General features: G+C 58.6%; 2 protein-coding genes across 3 annotated transcripts in view; both read right to left on the bottom strand.

The window, feature by feature from the left end:
* The window catches only part of LOC117650854 (breast cancer anti-estrogen resistance protein 1), a 30033-nt gene extending 15203 nt beyond the window's left edge, over positions 1–14830 (bottom strand). Inside the window, exon 1 of the mRNA XM_034394466.1 lies at positions 14383–14830. Coding sequence (XP_034250357.1) covers positions 14383–14436 — 54 coding nt within the window. The 5' untranslated portion in view covers positions 14437–14830. The remainder of the gene's footprint in view (positions 1–14382) is intronic.
* Positions 14831–15285: 455 nt separating this feature from the next.
* Positions 15286–18844, bottom strand: LOC117650847 (2-oxoglutarate and iron-dependent oxygenase domain-containing protein 3-like). Of its 2 annotated transcripts, XM_034394456.1 has the most exons (7): positions 18601–18844; positions 18197–18399; positions 17885–18119; positions 17644–17797; positions 17442–17568; positions 17108–17300; positions 15286–16343 (listed from the first exon to the last, which is right to left on the bottom strand). In XM_034394456.1, the coding sequence occupies exons 1-6, from the start codon at positions 18750–18752 to the stop codon at positions 17143–17145; spliced, it is 1029 nt and encodes a 342-aa protein (XP_034250347.1). In that variant the 5' UTR covers positions 18753–18844; the 3' UTR covers positions 15286–16343; positions 17108–17142. The 2 variants fall into 2 exon arrangements, with proteins under 2 accessions (XP_034250347.1, XP_034250346.1); XM_034394455.1 differs by having other exon boundaries at positions 15286–17300.
* Between the last annotated feature and the right edge of the window lie 73 nt (positions 18845–18917).

Genomic DNA, 18917 nt, shown 5'->3' with positions numbered 1-18917 from the left:
TAGATCTCCCTTCAGGCCTGCAGGACGCAAATAGGCTGGAAATGAAACGCCTTAGCCCACCACGCTCTGTCTCTGTCGCACCTACACGGGACGCCCCGCCGCCCCGCGAGAGCGAGAGAGACAGAAGCACGGCTCGGCGCGCAGGCACCGCAGACACACGGGTGGCGCAGGGAGACTCCTGGGCGCCACCGAAATAGACGAATGCCGAACGGGTTGTGTTTCTCAGGGTGATCCGGGCGAGGGCCCGAGTGCTCGTCGATCGTCATCGCCATGGCGGCGGCGAGGGCCAGCCCAGTCCTGGGGCGCGCCGAAACAGCGCCAACTCGAACACAGCTCGCAGCGCCCCAAGACGCCGACGAGCTCTCACTCAGTTCGTCGGGGCGGGCGGCAAGCGCGGTCCTCTACTTATGAAGTAACGTTTTCCATTCTTGTTGCCCCTTGGACTGTCTGCGAGTGCGAGAGAGACAAGTGGCGCACTCGGCGGAGCACATCTGACCGGAAATGACCGGTCAACTGCCGCAGTGCGCGCTTCGCCATTCCAGCGACGCCCCCGGCAGACCCCGGCAGTGCGTCGAGCTTCGGGGAATCTCCCCCTCCCCCTTTTCCCTCCTCGTTCAACGCGTGGAGTCCATTCATTGGCGTGCAGGCTGTCCTTGTTGCTCGCCCACCTCACCGCGGACAGAAATGGCACCAAGCAGTCACCCAGTCCCCCTGCAGCCTCATAGGCCGGACGAGTGAGGTCTGGGGTTGTGTTCATCCGCCAGGACCAGAGGGACTATGTTACCATGTTAATCTTATGGGACTGATTTTCGGAGTGCCCATTGTAAACTTATTAGACATTTCTTAAGCAATGCAAGTGCATTTTTGTGATGGCGGTATTTTTTAACGACTCTGGACGAGTTTTGGCGTCTTAATACTGTTTAGGAAAGGATTTTCGTAAAACCTGCAGACGGAGCTAAAAGCTTACGGTGAATTCCTCATACCCTCGGTTTGTTGTTGATATGATGGCCCTGTCTGCTGGGTTCTGTGGTAGTCTTTTTCTTCCCACAAACAGTCTTGAATCGCCAGAAAACATTTTCAACCTAAAATTAGATTGGTTATATCTGTGATTTCATCCAAATGCAAAGCACAGTTTACTTTCAAGTGTACAAAGAAAACAGAATGCTAGCAGAATGGCCTGCTTTGGCGCGCGGCCCGGCTACGGGGTATGAGAAATTCACCGTGAGGATAGCTCGTCGGCCGTCTTTATATCACATTATTATAGAAGTAGGCAATACAATTTTTGTTTTATCGAGCTGAATCGTATTTAAAACAGCTGTTCTTTCCATTTCAAAACATTTAATTGCTAAGAATTCTGTATTTTATGCTGTCAGCGTGCTTCTCCATGCTATCATATGGGAGCCTTGTCCTGGGACTATCTGCGGAGGGATACGACTCGTCCAGTCTATTCCGGACGGCTCGACGTCGCCCCCTCTCTCTCTCTCACTCCCGCACCCCTTCAGCAGTCCCCGTGAGTGCGAGAGAGAGCGAGAGAGAGCGAGAGAGAGAGAGAGTGAGAGAGAGAGAGAGAGAGAGAGAGAGCGAGAGAGCGATCCCCCTGACAAACTGAGGGCCAGGTCAACTCGGGGGTAACTCGGGGGTAACTCAGGGGTAACTCGGGGGTAACTCGGGGGTAACTCAAGGGGAAGTCGGGGGGAACTCGGGGGGAAGTCGGGGGGAACTCGGGGGGAAGTCGGGGGGAACTCAGGGGGAAGTCGGGGGGAACTCGGGGGGAAGTCGGGGGGAACTCGGGGGGAACTCAGGGGTAACTCGGGGGCAAGTCGGGGGGAACTTGATCGACTCGCCTAAACACTAGAAATACGCTCCAAACTAGCACCGTTGCCTTTGTCTCGTTGCCCCGATTCTAAAAGTGCCCCTACTTGCCCCTCTAGCTCAGCGGTTCCCAACCTTGGGGTCGCGACCCCAAATGGGGTCGCGAAAAAATTTTGAGGGGTCGCGGCGAGGTGGCTGGGGTCGCCTGGGGTCGCGGTGGTTTCCCGGCTGGCCCACACGCCGAGCACTGGCTGCTTAAATGCCGCAAAGTTGATCAAAACGGTCACAAATGTGTGTAAAAGATCGTGTTTTGGGTCGACTTTAAGCATCCACTGCTTCTGATCCGAGGCGGTAAATCGCCCTCCCTCAACGGGCAATTGGTCTTTGGACCTTCCTTTTGCATGCCTTTGTTACGGAGTGCAATTATCTGCCTCAGTTTGGAAGCAGTACTGCCGCAAAGTTGGTCTAAACAGTCACAAATGTCTGTGAAAAATCGTGTTTTGGGCCGACTTTAAGCATCCACTGCGTCTGATCCGAGGCGGTAAATCGTCCTCCGTCAACGGGCAATTGGTCTTTAGACCTTCCTTTAGCATGCCTTTGTTACGGAGTGCGATTATCTGCCTTAGTTTGGGAGCAGTTTTGCCGCAAAGTTGATCAAAACGGTCACAAATGTCTGAAAAATCGTGTTTTGATCAACTTTGTGGCAAAACTGCTCCCAAACTAAGGCAAATAATCGCACTCCGTAACAAAGGCATGCTAAAGGAAGGTCCAAAGACCAATTGCCCGTTAAGGGAGGACGATTTACCGCCTCGGATCAGACGCAGTGGATGCTTAAAGTCGGCTCAAAACACGATTTTTCACAGACATTTGTGACTGTTTAGACCAACTTTGCGGCAGTACTGCTTCCAAACTGAGGCAGATAATTGCACTCCGTAACAAAGGCATGCAAAAGGAAGGTCCTAAGACCAATTGCCCGTTGAGGGAGGGCGATTTACCGCCCCGGATCAGAAGCAGTGGATGCTTAAAGTCGACCCAAAACACGATCTTTTACACACATTTGTGACCGTTTTGATCAACTTTGCGGCATTTAAGCAGCCAGTGCTCGGCGTGTGGGCCAGCCGGGAAACCACCGCGACCCCAGGCGACCCCAGCCACCTCGCCGCGACCCCTCAAAATTTTTTCGCGACCCCATTTGGGGTCGCGACCCCAAGGTTGGGAACCGCTGAGCTAGAGGGGCAAGTAGGGGCACTTTTAGAATCGGGGCAACGAGACAAAGGCAACGGTGCTAGTTTGGAGCGTATTTCTAGTGTTTGGGCGAGTCGATCAAGTTCCCCCCGACTTGCCCCCGAGTTACCCCTGAGTTCCCCCCGACTTGCCCCCGAGTTCCCCCCGAGTTCCCCCCGAGTTCCCCCCGAGTTCCCCCCGACTTGCCCCTGAGTTCCCCCCGACTTCCCCCCGAGTTCCCCCCGACTTCCCCCCGAGTTCCCCCCGACTTCCCCCCGACTTCCCCTTGAGTTACCCCCGAGTTACCCCCGAGTTACCCCTGAGTTACCCCCGAGTTGACCTGGCCCTCAGTTTGTCAGGGGGGGCGAGCGAGCGAGCGAGAGAGAGAGAGAGAGAGAGAGAGAGAGAGAGAGAGAGAGAGAGAGAGAGAGAGAGAGAGAGAGAGAGAGGCCTCCCGCTCGGAATCAGTCCGCAGACGAAACGCAGAGACACGCACGCCCGAGAGACGACGCCCAGAACGCCGCCACCTACTCCCCAAAACACCCAAAACGCCCTCCACTCCACTCGCCCAAGTTTTATGTGAGTGCCGTCGTGTCCCGCCGGGCCGTGCCACAGGCCGTGCCGGGGTCCTGTCCCGAGTCACAAGAAGGACCTCACCAATTAGCATAACAAAGCCCTATAAAAATATCACCTAGGACGACGCCCACGGCCGAAGCCCCCCGACGACGGGGGGTAAGCCGGGGGTAAACGGGGTAAACGGCCAAAGACGGCGACGTCGCGCCCCGTCGACCGACGCAACCCGAGGAGGAGACAGACCCCGAGTCCTTCCCCCGATCCGCCACTTGTTTCATCGAGTCGGCTAGCCGCAGCGGATTCCGAGAGTCATTTCTGTCGCTCAGTCTCGCTCGCACTCACGGGGCGTCCCGTATAGGTGCGAGAGAGACAGAGCGACGAGAACGACTCTCGGAATCCGCTGCGGTGGCGGCGGTGGCCGCGAGACGGAAGCACTTCATCATGGCCGGCGAGTCCGACGCAGTCCGACGCAGCGCCGCCCGCATTTCGGCCACCATCGGCAATGATTCGCTGCCGCGCTGGATTCGCTGACTCAGCGTCGGCGACCCGAACAACCCGAACCACCGGCCGGCCGACCCCGCGCCACCCCGCGCCCCGCAGAGAGTGCTGGACAACGACAACGCCAGCCGGGGGCAGCACGAGCACGCCGGTGACCCAGCGAGCCCAGCTATGTAGCCAGGTCGCGGAGCATTGTAGCCAGCCACAACACGACAGAAGAGTAAAATAAACGCTTTCTTTGTGAGGGGCGCGGCGCGTGGGCGGGTGTGGGGCCCAAGTCTGTTTCCTAGATGCAGCCCCGCCGCGCCGCCGCGCCAGCATAACTCACTCGCCCAAAAAAGTGGCCGGTGTTTCCCCGCGGCCCCGCGACTCGCCTCTCCAAACAGTCGGACGGCGGCGTGTCGCCTTGCCGCGGTTGCCGCGCTGGCCGCCTTCCCCGGGGGGCGATTCGCGGTGTCGCGGTGCGCGACGTGCACGACGCCCCGGGGACTCCGGCGAGAGACGCGCAGTGGAGCGAGTGACGCCCTCGGGCCGTCAACCCGTCATCGCGGTACGGCCGCGGCGAGCCGTCCGACCCGACGACGTCGAAGGTTCCCGGGTTCGAGTCCCCACGCCGCCGCTCGCACTGCACGCTGCACGCGTTGACGTCAGTGACGTCAGCAAGCAGCCCTCGCGTAAAAAATTGGGCCAAGCCCTGCACGCCACGCCACGCTCGCCACCCGGACAGCGAGACGGCATGGCGGTGATGGCCGTGTACCGAGAAAAGCAGTGCATCGGGACGCTCCCGGAACCGGGGCCATGTGTGTGGGGGCGGGGCGGGGCGGGGCGGGGCGGGGCGAGGCGGGGCGGGGCGGGGCGGGGCGGGGCGGGGCGGGGCGGGGCGGGGCGAGGGCGACCCGGTCCCGGTTCATGTTGCACCCAAAATGGTTCCAGGTACTAATTGGCTCGCAGACTGAGCCTGGACGTGTCCACATGTTCCAGCGGCGCAGCTCCAGTCCAGGCTTCCAGACCTTCCAGGCTCCAGCATTCCGGGGCTCAGCTCTACTGGCGTGAGAAAGCGGCGACACGGTGCTACCAAAATGATGGGAATGAATGCCAGTGCGGCCGCAGTCAGGCCGCAGTGCACCGCGCGGCGAGGCGGTGAGGCGCGAACTGGCCGGCCGGCCGGCCTGCAGACCGTTATGATTCAAGACGACTTTCGACTTATCGAAGCGCGTCGGCCCATCGGCCGCCCGGTCCGGCCCGCCCGGCCTATCCGAAGGTCTGGGGCGCTGGCGCTGAACAGCGTGTCGCCCTCCCGCACGCCGCCTTATTGCTCGCGGTTTTGCTCGACGCCGAGGGTAGCTAGATGCTGACGGGCTGGCGGGCTGACTGACGGTGTGCTTTCTCCGCAAACTACTTTGTAGGGAGGCGTCGACCCCCGCGGCGCGGCGCCACGCCGGGCGGTACGCCGGGCAGCACACGGCCGGGCGCGGCGTGGCGCTCATCGCGGCGCGTCTGGCTCTAGAGGGTCTCGAGGAATGCGCCGGCCGGTTAGGCCCCAGGCCCCAGGCCCCCGAGTCCTGGCCGGCCGGCGAGCCGAGCGCCGCCTGCCCGGAGGCCCAGCGCCTGGACACGGGGCCCGGCCCGCGAAAAGGCATTGCCCGCGCTGCGTACTACACTGTACACTCCTTACGCTCCGCCGGCGACGTGTGTGTTCCAGCACGGTGGTTGGCACCACACGCACAGCGCCACTGCCCCTCCATTGCGAACCGTGCTCGCCGTCACACTGTCTCTCTCGCACCCGGGCGACGCCCCATGAGTGCGAGGGAGAAGGAAAGCTCGGAGTGGAGCCGGCGCGCCTCGCTGGGCCCCCACTGGCCGCGGGCCCCTCCGCGCGTCCAAGGCCGCGGCCGTGGTGGAGCCAGCTGTGCCGCCGCGGCGCCGAGCCCCGCCACGCCGCGATGCGAACACGCGGACGCCTTATTAGGCTACACGTTGCCAAGCCGCCGTCTTGCGTTTTACAGCCATTTCTGCCGCGCGTCACAAATTCGGGTTTGGGGCCGTCGGCGAGGCCGCGCCGAGGCCGCCGGTTTCCATAATATGTTCGATGCGGCGATCGGATGGCCAGCATCGTCGCCAGGGGAACCCAGAGGGACCCAGAGGGCAATTACCGGCGGATTGGCCGATCGGTCTATCGGGGCCCGGGGGCAGCGCGGGGCCCGGCAGCAAAGGGGGCATCAGCATCACGCGACGACAAGCTGTCCGAGTTCCAGACCGACAGACACGCTGATACTGCGGAGTCGGCGACTCGCCTGACACGGCCAGCCCGCGGCTCGTCGACCCCACGTCGACACCCGGTCAAGCAGTCAGGGGCCAGCAGACAGGGCTTGTCCACTGCAAGCCCAAGCCCCGCGGCTGTTTTCCTACTTGGTCCAGTGTTTTCCTAGACCAAGCTGCGGCCGTGCCTCGCTGCCTCGCTCAGCCTCGGGCCGTGCGATGGCTATCGCCACCGATTCCAACTGACAACCAGTCATCACTCCGCGTGCTCCGCGCCGACGAGGATCGGCCGCCGCGCCGCCGCCATCCAGGCATTTGCACCGCGACTCCAGCGCGCTGCGGCGCCGGCCGCGGACAACACGCACCGCCACACCCACGCGCACCTTCCGCGGTGCAACGCCGGGGCAACGCCGGGGCAACGCACGGCCGTGACGCGTGTCGCGCCGACGGCCCCAACGGGCCGACGCGCCAACGCTTGGAACGCTGCGCGGCGCGTTCTGGAGCACCCAGCGTGCGTAGACCAACCACCAGACAAAGTGTTCTTCCAGCTTTGCCGGAATCAGTGAGCGGCGACGGGCAGGCATCGAGCACGCGTGCCGGCCGTCCAGGCCGTCCCTGTCCCCTTGACGGCGAGGGGGCGGCAGAGCGAGGCAGAGCGCAGCCGTGGCGCAGCCGGAGAGCGGCCCGGCTTAGGCCCGCCCCGACGTGGCGTCCATGACAGGTGCCTTGACGCGCAACGGAAAACAACAAAGAGGAAAGCCACACACAGGTGCAGGCCGCCAGCCCCGCCAGCCCCGCCAGGCCGCCAGGGCAATCTGTTAATTCACACTGCAGCGAGCGAGGGCCCCGCTCCCCTCGGCCCCTCGGCCGCACGCAACAAACATGTAGGCGGTGGAACGAGAGAGAGAGACAGGAAAGAAAAACCACTTTAGAATAAAAAGCCCGCTTCATAAAAAGCGGATTTCCTATAAGAGCCTTGCTGCCGAGCCGACCGGCCGGGCGAAATGGGCGGCGGAAGGGTTACGTGCGCGCCGCCGTGGCGCACCGACTGCCAGTGTAGTGGCCCCATCCCTAGAGGCTGCCGGCCGGCCGGTGGGTTTCTCTAGCCGGGCGTAATCCTGCGTCCGTTTGGCTTGGCGGCCACCTTGCCGGCCCGGACGGACACCACCTGAGGGCCTTGCGCGCCTTGCGTCAGTGCTGTTGTGCTGGTCCGCGCGTCGCCGCGGAGCCTCGTAAATGACACGTTTTACGGCCGGAGATAAATGCTCCCAGCGATCGGCCGCCGTCCTCCCCCCCAGTCCTGCCGCAGGGCCTCCTGCCCCTCCTCCGGGCAAAGCAGCGCGAAGCAGCAAGGAATGCCGAGACTCGACGCCACCCTTTCCCGAATCGGCGAGCAAGCAGGAAAGTCTGTTCCAGGCGTCGCTGGGCGTGGCTGGGCGTGGCCCGCCCTTACCGGGAACACCGCCCCGCCCCGCCCCGCCCCGCCCCGCCCCGCGCGGTATCAGCCGATAAGCCTGTTTGCCGGCCGCTGCGTCACGACTCGCCCCGCGCCGAGGACGCTGAGGACACCGAGCACGCCGCGGAGGCCCTCCAGAAGGACCGGGGCCAGCCGATTGGGGACGGGGCCCAAATCCAAAGATAAGGGTCGCGTGAGAAGAAGGACGCCCTGCACGCTATCGCCCTGCTGCCCTGCTCGACGCCCCCGACGAGGTCCCTCAACCCAGTCCGCCGCGCCGCCCTGCGGGAACCCGCTCCCTGGAATTTTCACACCTCGGGCTCATCGCGGCGTCGCGGCGTCGCGGCGTCGCGGCGGCCAGGCGGCAGGGCCGGTTGCTTGACGAGCGCTGCCAGGCCTGCAGGGCCTGCACGCGGTGCACACGGTGCACGCGGTGCGCAGTGACGCGCACTCAATGTGGCGTGCGTTCGGCGGGTCGGCATGCTCGTTCTGCAATCTGGCTGCTCTCATCCTCACCGCACGGCCTCGCGGCCTTGGCACTTGGTACGCGTCCAGCTGCAGCATTGCCAGCCGGTGACATCACGGACGCAAGTCTCCAGCTCCAAGCTCCGGGCTTTGGCTTGCACCCTTCCACGCGAAGCACGCCAAGAAGTGAGCGGGCAGGCCTCCTCCAGGCCTCCATGCGGGTGGCGCTGCGGCGCTGCTGCCGACGGTGTACATGCGGGTCCATCCACCCCGCCGCGCCGCCGCGCCGCCACCCCGCGACGCCCGGCCCGGCAGGCCGAGCAAGCCGAGCCGGCTGAGCCGGCTGCCGGGAAAATCGATAAGGGTGGAGCAGGGCGAGCAGCAGGGCGTGGGGGTTGTTTTGGTTGACGGGGACGTCCGGGACGCGCGGGGTCGCGGGGGGCCATCGCCGTCGCTGCAGGCGCCTGGCCTCCGCCATGGCCTCCGCCGAGCTTAGCCGGCTCGATTTGCACGGCTTGGATGAGCCACCATGACCCGGCGCGGCCTGGAGGTAGGCGGCCACACCGCGGGGCAGCGGGCTCGGCGGCGACCTCACGACCACCACCGCCCGATTCCGGGTATTCTCCGCCAGCGTGCGCCAGCGCCTCGCGGCCCAGCCGCACAGTGCGGCGCTTTCATGGCGGCCAGGAGCAGGCAGAGCCAGGGCAACAAGGACCCGGTTGTTCGATAAGAGCAGCGCGTCGACAGCACTACACTGCGCCAACGCTGCGCCGCGCCGTCGGCAGCACTACAGCAGACGGCGTGGATGGCGTGGCGCAAGGAGCAGGGCCAGCAGGGCCTCGTGGGCCGCGACACAAAGACCGGCCAGCCGGGCCACAAAGGCGACGCGACCGACGCGACCGACGCGACGGCCACGGGCACCTACGGGCTGGGGCACATGCCGTGGGGCACATGCCGTGGGGCACAGCACCACGACGCCATGGTCTGCGTGCAGCCGAATCTCGTCGGAAACGAAATGACAACCAAGGTTGCGCGCTCGCGCCCCAGGCCAGGGCCAAGACCACGAAAAGTGGCGGGGGGAGGGGGAAATCTAGCTGCAAAACAGTCATAGTTACACACCTCCGCGGCCTGCCTGACTCTGCATAATTTGGAGTCACGGGGGCCCCGCCGTTCAGTGTGTGTGACTTGTGTTCGTGCGCGTGAACGGCGCAAACAGAACGCGCTAACGGTGCGGCACACGGCGCGCATGCGGCCATTGTTGGCTGGAGCGGCGGAGCAAGCGGAACCAGCCTCCTCTCTGCGGATTTGCAGCCTCGCTGGAGCTGGAGCATGTGATTCGTCATGGATCCCCTCACGGTGTGCCGCTGCGCGCGTTATTGACGTGTGTTTGGCTTGCCCTTTCCATCCGCTGTTTTGTTGTTGGTTTGTTGTTTTTCCGCTCTCGCAGGCCGTGCCCTGCCGTGCCTGGAGACCCTGCCCTGCCGTGCCGCTTTATAGGAAATAGGCTATGATGTTGTGGCCCATGCCTTTACGCGCATCTGCTGCCGTCCCCGTATAATATCCGCGTCGTCTTTGCCTTGCCCGCTCCTTCTATTCCTTCCGAAAACCGTTTTCCTTTCTTTCCCCCCGATCCTCGATGGCCCTTCGGCAGCCCTTCGACGGCCTGGAGGTCCTTTGGCCCATTGACCCTTCGCGGTGCAACGCGGCCATCGAGAGATCGAGAGATCGAAAGACAAGAGGCACGGTATTTGTTTTCTCCCTCGCAGGTAAGAATGATCGAAGTGCGGGGCTCATCCCTGGAGGAATGCGGCAGTCTGGCGGCGCGATGAAGCGACGAGACGAAACCTTGTTCTACTGAGAGTCTTAGGTGCAGCTAGGTGCAGCAAGCTGGCGTGGGGATTTTCTTGTGGAGTGTCACGGTGCGCCGCGTGGTCTGCCGTGGCCGCGATGGGCCGCGATCGCCGGGTCCGTTTGGCCGTTTGGCCCGTCTGATCCGTTCAGTCCAGTCCGTTTCACTCTCGGCCATTTTGGCGCGCCGTGTCTCACACACAAAGGGACGGCCGGCGAGGGCCCCCTCCCCCTCCCCTCCCCGCCTCCCCACCTGCTTGGCCCGCTTGGCTTCGTGCGGCCCTAATTGACTCCGCACAATCGAGGCACAATCGAGGCACAATCGAGGCAGGGCCAGGAAAGCGAACAAGATTCGCGAGGAGGCGACACGACACCCCAACGGCAACGCAGCCAAGCAGTGCAACTCGAGCACATCTTTCGCACCGTCATTCGCCCCATCTTCTTCTTCTTTCTTGCGAACCCCAAACAGAAGGCCCACCGGCCGCGCGGCTGTAAAAATGTGCCGCGTCTTGCATCACAATACAGCAGTGCTCGGTTTCGATAAAGAAGAGTGCAGAAAAGGCCGAAAAATTGCTGAAGGATTTTATTGTGAGAACGGCGGCGCGGCAGCGGGGAGAGGGCCTCAGTGGCCTCAGCCAAGACGCCAAGACCCAGCTCGGCTCGGCACTCTCTGCATCTGCTTGGACTAGCCAAGCACGGCGACCCTTCATTTCATTTCATTTCTTGCCTCAGCGTCCGAGGGTGAGGGTGTTGCGCTAAACAAGAAGCGCGCGTCGACGTTGAAGGCACGCACGTGTGTGTGTTTGGGGGGGGGGGGGGGAGGTCCCTTGCACCAACACGTCATTGTGGCGGCCGGGCCCGTCCGCAAAGCACCAGGCTGCGCCCCACCTTCGGCCCGAGGCACGTCGCCGAAAGGAGATTCGAATCTCGGCCCGGCCAGGACGACGACGACCACGCCGCGACACTGTACGACACTCGACGGCAACCGGGCAACCGGTTTGCTTCGATTGAGCCGTTCGCCGGTCGTTTTATGCACGCGGACCGTCGCAGACCGGGGTCAGAGCGGGCAGCGCATTCCCGTGTCGTCGAAAATGAATCGCAGGCCGCGGCCCATTCTTTGCGCGGCAGTGCACTGCGGGGCACCGCATGCATCGCAGTGCACTGCCGTCGCGCCGTCGCCGCGGTGCTGGGTGTGCTGGGTGGTCATCGTTGCGCAAACATCGCGTGACCGATTCCGAGCAGCGACTCATCGGTCGCCCTCTCTCGCACCCTCGCGGAGCGCCCCATGCGTCCGAGAGAGACAGCGACGCCGGCTCGATCGGAATCAGTCTGCGGTGATTTGCATTGGCGCGGCGCCTACACCGCCGGAAGTCCTCCGCGTCCAGTGCGGTGCCACAGTGCCACGCAGTGCCACGCAGCGTGGGCCGTCCGGCCCGTTTGGCGTGGTCGGTGCACTACTTGGCGATAAGCGGCACACAGGATGGGGCGTGGCGGTCGGACCAACGCCTTTCCTGCAGGACTTGGCACCTCCGCTCCGCAACCAGGTCGACAAGAGCGACAGCCTCGCCCCGCCAGCGCCGCCCGGGCGGCGCCATCAGCGCCATCGGCACCCTCCGGGACTCCGGGCCTCTGGGGGCGTCGTCACCGGCCCGGTCACACGTAGGGCGCAGCCCACCGCACGCATGACCCTACCGGGCCGCAGACAAGCCGCCATCTAGAGTACGCCCTGCAGCTGGGGCTGGGGGCCGGGCGGGGCGGGGCCTGGCCTGGCGGGGCCTGGTTAGTGTTATTCCACCAAGTCTGACCCACATCCATTTCGGTGCTGCTGGCGCCCTGGCTGGCGCCCTGGCTGGAGGAGGGCCTCGAACGACGCGCGAGCGTCCCAGACATGGCCAGACGGCCTTTCTATCCGAACACCACCGCCGCCAGGGGTTTTTGCTCCCCCCCCCCATAGCCCCGCCGAGGCATTAATCGCAATCGCCTGAAAGGTAGGCAAAAAGTGCGACTTTGCCCCCCCCCCATAAGCCGCCTCTGGATCAGCACCACAAACAATTCAAATCCAATCCAAGGACTGCCAGGGACTGCCAGGGACCCAGGGAGGGGGACGGTCGTTGTGCTGAGAACACGCCAGCCTCGGCGAAAAACTTTCTTCGGCGTGTTCTTCAGCGTGCGTGCAGCACACACATCGTCGAGAGGGGGTACTTGCTGGTCAAGGGCCCCGCGCCCCGCCCCGCCCCGCCCCGCGCCCCGCCCCGCCCCGCGCCCCGCCCCGCCCCGCGCCGTCCCCCAGGTCATCACAAGATGCCTCCGCTGTCCGGGAGAGATTCGCTTTGCATGTCAAAACGCGGACGCACGCCACGCCCCGTGTCCCGTCACGCTGAGACACCATTCGGGGGTGGAAATGCCACCCCACCCCTCCCATTGTTTGCCGCACTCAATTCGTTCATTCATTCATTCCGTTTCGTTCATTCAGTTTCATTCATTCTGGTCCGTTTACTCATTCATACGTTCACTCATTTGTTCGTTCGTTCGCGCTACGCTATCAAAGCCGAACATACAGCGGCCCGTCTCAGCGTCGGGCCGGTCCAGTCCCTGGCCATCCAGGACGCCCAGGACGTCCAGGACCACCAACCTGGAAGCCTGGAAGAATCAGCTCTCCCTCCCATTAAAATTAAAACTATATAGAAATAAGAGGGCCGCGTAGTGTGAGTGCGTGTGTGTGCGAGTAAACCGAACCAGACGCCCCGCCCACGGCCGCCACGCCGCCACGCTCCGGGCGTTCCAGCACCAGTCGGGGCCAAGATCGGGGATGCGCAAGGCCGCGGGGCTGTGGCGGCGGCTCCAGGAGCGGGGCCCCTCGCCCCCCTCGCCCGGCTGGAGCCCTCTCCCGGGTCTTCGAGGAGGTCGGGGAGCCAGCGTGCCAACCGGCGAGTGCGTGGGACGTGGGCCGCGGCCGCACGCAGTGGACGCGCGGGGCCTTGCGCCTTGCAGTGGCCGGCCGGCTGGCTGGCGGCTCTGGCTGGGCGGCTGCGGGCAGCCAGGCGGCCAGGCAGGGCAGCCAGCCAGGCTGTGCCAGGGCCCCGAACTGCCGACGCAACCGCGCTGCGAAAAAACGCCACCGCCGGTCGTTGCGTCGCCGGTCAAGGTGGCGACGTAGACTGGCGACGCCAGCAGCAGAGCAGCAGGCTGTCTCTCTCACGAACAAGAGCGCCCCGTGAGTGCGAGGGAGAGAGACCGACGCAAACGGCAGTGGCACCCGATTGCGTACCTGCGTGGGCGGTGCAGGCGGTGCAGGCGGTGCAGCGTTCCCCGGGGCTGGGGCGCTGTCACTGCGCTGGGGTCGTCCTGTCTTGTCATCAAGATAAGGTGGTGTCTGGGAGCCTGGATGAGCCGGCCGGCCCGGCTGCCCGCACGGCCGACGCGACGCCCTGCTGATGGTGATCGCAGTGCCGGCAGTGCCCGAGAGGGGGAAAGTCAACCGCACCCTGTGGTGCTTGGCGTGCTTGGCCGACAGCCGGGCCTCCCTCGGCAACCGATTTCGCCTCCCCGTCTCCGGTGCGTCGCCATCCGCCATCCGCCCCCAGACACGTGGACGTCGTGGACCTGGTTCTGGATCCGCCCCCGACGAGTGGTGCGAGTTGGGGCGACGCATTGCGACGCATTGCGACGCCGGGACAAAGGAATCGGATTTAATGCCGCGCCACGCGTCTGGGGGAGGGGGAGGAGAGGCCGGCTGGCCCACCATTTGTCAAGATCCGAAATCGGCAGGTGCGGGGTATAGGAGGCTAGGCGTGCCAGGGCCGCTGCCCAGGGCTGCTGCCTACGGCTGCCCGGCCCGGGGCACGCGAGGCGAGGGGTGCCGGGGCAGCCGGGGGGCACCCATGGGCAGCGGGTCGGGTCAGGCAGGTCGGCAGGCCCTCGAGGAATGCAGACCATGCAGGGGGAAGGGCAGGGGTACAGGGATCGGTTCCAGATGGGGCCGCGATAGCCGATGGCCTGGCGATGGCCGAAAGCGTTGGCCGATTCAAACCAGCCCCAAACTACCCCAAAGCAGCTCGAAGCAGCGCCGGGCGTCGCGAAAGAGTACACCGCAGGATCCTGCAGGATTGGCGGAAAGGGGGTGGGGGTGGCAGTGAAAACCAATCGCAAGGAGGCAAAAAGTAATACCGACACCGGAAAAACACTTCAACCGTAAGGAAACGGGGAATGCCACACGCCCTCCCATTTCGTTGACACTTAGAGCTCACCTGTGTGTTAGGCACCATCGTTGGCTCCTGCTGAGGCATCGCGCCTGTCTTCATCTCAAAACTAAGTCAGGGATTGAGGGGCACTCGTCTGGAGCTCACCGCCCGCGTAAGGCCGCATAACATGGCACCACCACTGGCGCCATCAGATTGCCAGGCACTTGGGCCCCACTTGCACTTCACACTTCACACAGCGGGTAGTGGTTCAGTCCACTAAGGCACAGCACTTCACACACATCGATGACACAACACTCGACACTGGAGCAGCGAGAGCAGCGCGCGTAGGTATCCACAGGAAGGGGCGTAGGCGAAATGGCAGGGGAGATGGGGGCACGAGTGCGCGGCTCGGCGTCCCCGGGAAGGAACGCGACGCAAGCTGGACGCAAGCTGGAGCGGCACGGAACGCTACGTGCGAGCGGGAAGCCGTCCAGCGGCACACTGCACTCAAATGAAATAAAATGCTGAATGCGGCGTGCGGAGGGAGGGGTGTGTGAGGGGCCTCTAGCCGGCGGACGCGGACTCGGCAGTCATCAACCCTCCCCACTCCACTCTCTCCACTCGGCGGCGCGCATGCGCACGCGGAGCCCCTTGCTGCTCACAGAGGGCAGCACGCACTACACATCATACTTGCCACGCTTAGAGCTCAGAAGCAAATAAAATAATCTGACAGAACGAAAAATAGTGCGTTTGAATAGCCGCGCCTATCATGCACTCATTGCAGCTCCCGAAAGTGACCCTATCTGGAGCCCGGCACACGCCACACGGCCTTTCCCGCTGAAGGGAAGGCCGCAAAGTCCTACAGCGACCCGCGAAGTAACTGCGGATACCTCAGCAGCATTCAGAATGAAATCGTCCCAGAAGCGCCCCTTGGCCAGGCCTTGGGGTGAATCAAGAAAGACCCAGATATCTTTTTGTGTTCTTTATTAAAATTACTAACATCGATATCATAATTCATGAGTACAGTTTGTGATAACAAAATAAGAAAAGTTATGAAAACGTGTAAGTGTGTAAAACATGGAACAAATAAGTGTTATGCTAGGACGGTCGTTGCTGATTCTTCTCACATTTTATGGCCCACTTCTCAAGTAGATCAAGCTTTAGAAAAACTAGCATACAAAAATCCAGGTCTCAGTCACTACCACAATATCCTTCAGCCTGTTCATGGTTCATGACCTGTCCTATTGGTCTGAGAAATTCAAGACTCTCCAAACTCTTTCTTTGGTCTGCATCTCTAGTTCCCAATTTAGTGGCAATTACTATAACTGTAATTTCAAAATTGACAAAAAGAATCCTCTACATAATTAATTATTCCCACATAATCTCATGAGCAATAGTGACTAAATAACAATTAGGACAAAGAACAATAAATAAGTAATGGCATAAGGTAATGCTAGTGAGCACAATAATAAGTCTCTAATGCTCCTTTTTCAATGGAATGTTAAACAATGAAACTCACAAGGCAACAAAAAGTAGGCTTTACTTGAGGAAGAAATTAACAAAATTCCTACCAAATGCAATGTACATTTTGTTCGGAAGAGGGGACTAGTTTTGAATTAACTTCTAAGATTACACTAGATGAATAAAAGACAATTGCTGTATAAAAACACGAATTTTTAAAAATTCTTATGATAATGATATGTTTTACAATTACCAATACACAAAGAAGGTACTAACTAGCAGTTAACAGGAATGTTCAACCACACGAAATTACAGGCATAGGAACTTATATGGATCAATTATGGTCTATCTTCATGTTCATCTGACAACAGTCTTCTTGGCTGAAAGATAAGTCACAAGCCCTTGGAGTTTAATGTGGATTGAGAGATTGAACATTTTAATACTTGAGCATCACATTACATTTCATTAAGAAGAAACTTTGAAATAAATAATTATGGGGCTACAAAAACAAGAGCCTAATGCTGTTCTGGTTTTATATACTATGCAGTAATTTCTTATCTATTTTTACTCGTTCTTTACCTACTTTCTATATCCATACAAAGGTAAAGACGAGTATTGTGTTTGGTAAGACACAACTTGGTGACACATGTTTAACTCAGTAAATACTTAACACACAATTGTAATGTAATATTTTTTGAATAGGTATGGTTTTGGTGAGAAACTAATGTTAGAAGCTTTTTTCTGTTACCATGAAGCACTTTTTACCTTAAAATCAATAGGAGCGAAGTGCAAGTTCTGGACTGAATGATGGAATAGGATATTTTGCAAAGTTAAACATTTAGGACCAAGTGTTGTGACTCATTAGAAAGCCAACAATGAGTCCTAAAATTCTCCTCTTATGAATTTTACCCGTTTATTACATGATTTTTTGAGATTACTAGATGTTGTGCTGTTGCCAGCCTAAGTCCCACGGTTTTAACCTCAACAACGGTGCCGGCGCATGCGTCCTCTCGCCGCTAGGTCTCAGGGAAGCCCCGTTCCTCTAGGGGCATTGTTAGCGCACCCCAGCCATGTAACGTGATGTAGACCAATGGATACAGCCCTGCTCCCCCGATCTCTAAACCCAAGTTCAATGCCCATAGATTGTACTATACAAGCATTATTTTTCTCTGAAGTAATGTTGTTACCAAAACCTTGAACTATTCAGAAGACATCAGTTAAATGGTTTACGCCTTATATTGACTGAAATACTGAGATTACATTTGTGTCACCTGAAGGCAAAGAACGAGTACCACTTAGCAAAATTGATAAATTGCTTCTCTAACTTGTTTCAAAATGTGAATCTATCTGACACATGATTAAATTTTACTTGGGAACACGCTTTAAAACTTTCCCATTGGGATCTGATATTGCATGCTTAGGATCACAAGTAAAGGAGACAGTCATAGCAAATCTTGTACCAGAGCGAACTCGTTCCACAAAGTGTGTATTTTCTTTTCCGGAGGTAAACATGGAGACTCTTCCTAAAAGATGCAAAGAAAAAAAACAAAAAAAAAAAAATTTAGTTGAAAATGGAAATCTTCACATAAATAAGAAAAGCCAAGGGCTCAAGCTTCTTAGTCAACATAAAATAAATAATTATTCTGCTTAGTGAGTGTTCTTACCTTTTCTGGGTTCAACTGTAGAATTGACATTATCTTTATCAATGAAAACAAAACGGCCTCCATCAAAATCCTCACCATAATCAGACAAATACAGAAGTGAAGTGTAATGGAATGACTCATATGTATCCTGCCAAAAAGAAACAAAAACCTTGTTTTTAAAAAATTCTGATTAAAATTTTAAAAAATATGTAAGGATTCAAACCTTGTCAACATGAGGATGCCAGTACTCATCATGTTCTGTGCCAGGAGGGAGATTAGTTAATCTTGAGAAAAAGGTTGGGTGAGTGAGATATAGTACATCGGGTGAAATCTTGAAGTTTTGGGCAACAGCACGGTGTATTTTCATTCGAACTTGCCTGTAATTATTGAACACAGTTGAACAAATCCCCAGCAATAATACATCAAATTTTGAATAGCCATACAGGTTTAAATGCATATCTTACTTGTAGGTATCAAAATCCGATTTACGATAAATATTTTTTCCTTTTTCAGTCAAGTACATATTTATGAAAGTACGCCCAACAGACAAAGCACCAGAGTGCAAATCAAGGATGGATGCCCCTCCAAGTGAGCCACCAAGATTAAGGCCTCGTTTTGCAATTTCAAGCATGGCCTGGGCCTCAGCAGCAGTTATCAGACTGTCAGAGATGAGTCTTCCACACTTTTCGGGAACGCAGCCTGGAAATTGTTTGAAATTAAGAATAAGGTAGTTGTCATTGTGAATAACTGCACAAAGAACAAAGGTGATAGTTAACCTGGATAATGTTCCACCTCTGCCTTAAAAGAGTCAGAACATTCCAAGGGTTGCTTTCGTTGATGTAGAATTTCATGCTGACGAGCAAGTGGCACTTCTTTTCCAGTCTTGTAAGAAAAGTAAACTACCGTTAGCAGAGCTAGGATCATCACAGCCCTGGTCCAAACACGTTGGTGAGGAAATCTGGGCATCGGGCCATATTTTCTGCAAAATAAAGAATGTATGAAACAAAAAGAAATGACAAACAGACAAGACAAATCTGTTGAATTCACAGCAGAACAGAAACATAGAACCATGCCACTGAATGCTCAACTTAATTTGAAACAAGCATGAAAAGCGTTTTTACATTGTGGCAAATAGCCTTAAGCACAATAAAAGAAAAATGACGAAAAACCATGGACTTACAGCTCTGGATCGCGTTCTGTCTGCTGGGTGTCATCTCCAACCTTCGACTTCTTAGAGTCTTTGGGAGAATCCTTTTTTTGATCAGTTTCTCGAGCTTTATTGGCGCTGGCTGATTTTCCGGGTCTCCTTACCGGCTTGGTTTCTGTTTCCATGATGACGACAATCACAAAATACAACTATAATTCAATTTTGAACGTTGTTCGTTAGAAACCCTTTCCCCTTTTCACTTCTTACTCCTCGCGTTCTTCTCTCCGCGCCCCGGCGCCCCGCCCCTCCCACCCACCCCCTCTCATGAAAACATGAAGCACAATTTCTCA

This window comes from Thrips palmi, unplaced genomic scaffold (genome assembly GCF_012932325.1).
Source record: "Thrips palmi isolate BJ-2018 unplaced genomic scaffold, TpBJ-2018v1 HiC_scaffold_5, whole genome shotgun sequence".
Lineage (NCBI taxonomy): Eukaryota > Metazoa > Arthropoda > Insecta > Thysanoptera > Thripidae > Thrips > Thrips palmi.
This window is presented reverse-complemented; position numbering and strand designations above follow the sequence as displayed.

Excerpts from the sequence above, each read along its gene's own strand:
- LOC117650847 (XM_034394455.1), bottom strand. The coding sequence starts at position 18,752 with ATGGAAACAGAAACCAAGCCGGTAAGGAGACCCGGAAAATCAGCCAGC. Across the intron at positions 18,120-18,196 it reads AGAGGTGGAACATTATCCAG|GCTGCGTTCCCGAAAAGTGT; the intron begins GTTAACTATCAC and ends AACAATTTCCAG. Across the intron at positions 17,569-17,643 it reads GGCATCCTCATGTTGACAAG|GATACATATGAGTCATTCCA; the intron begins GTTTGAATCCTT and ends TCTTTTTGGCAG.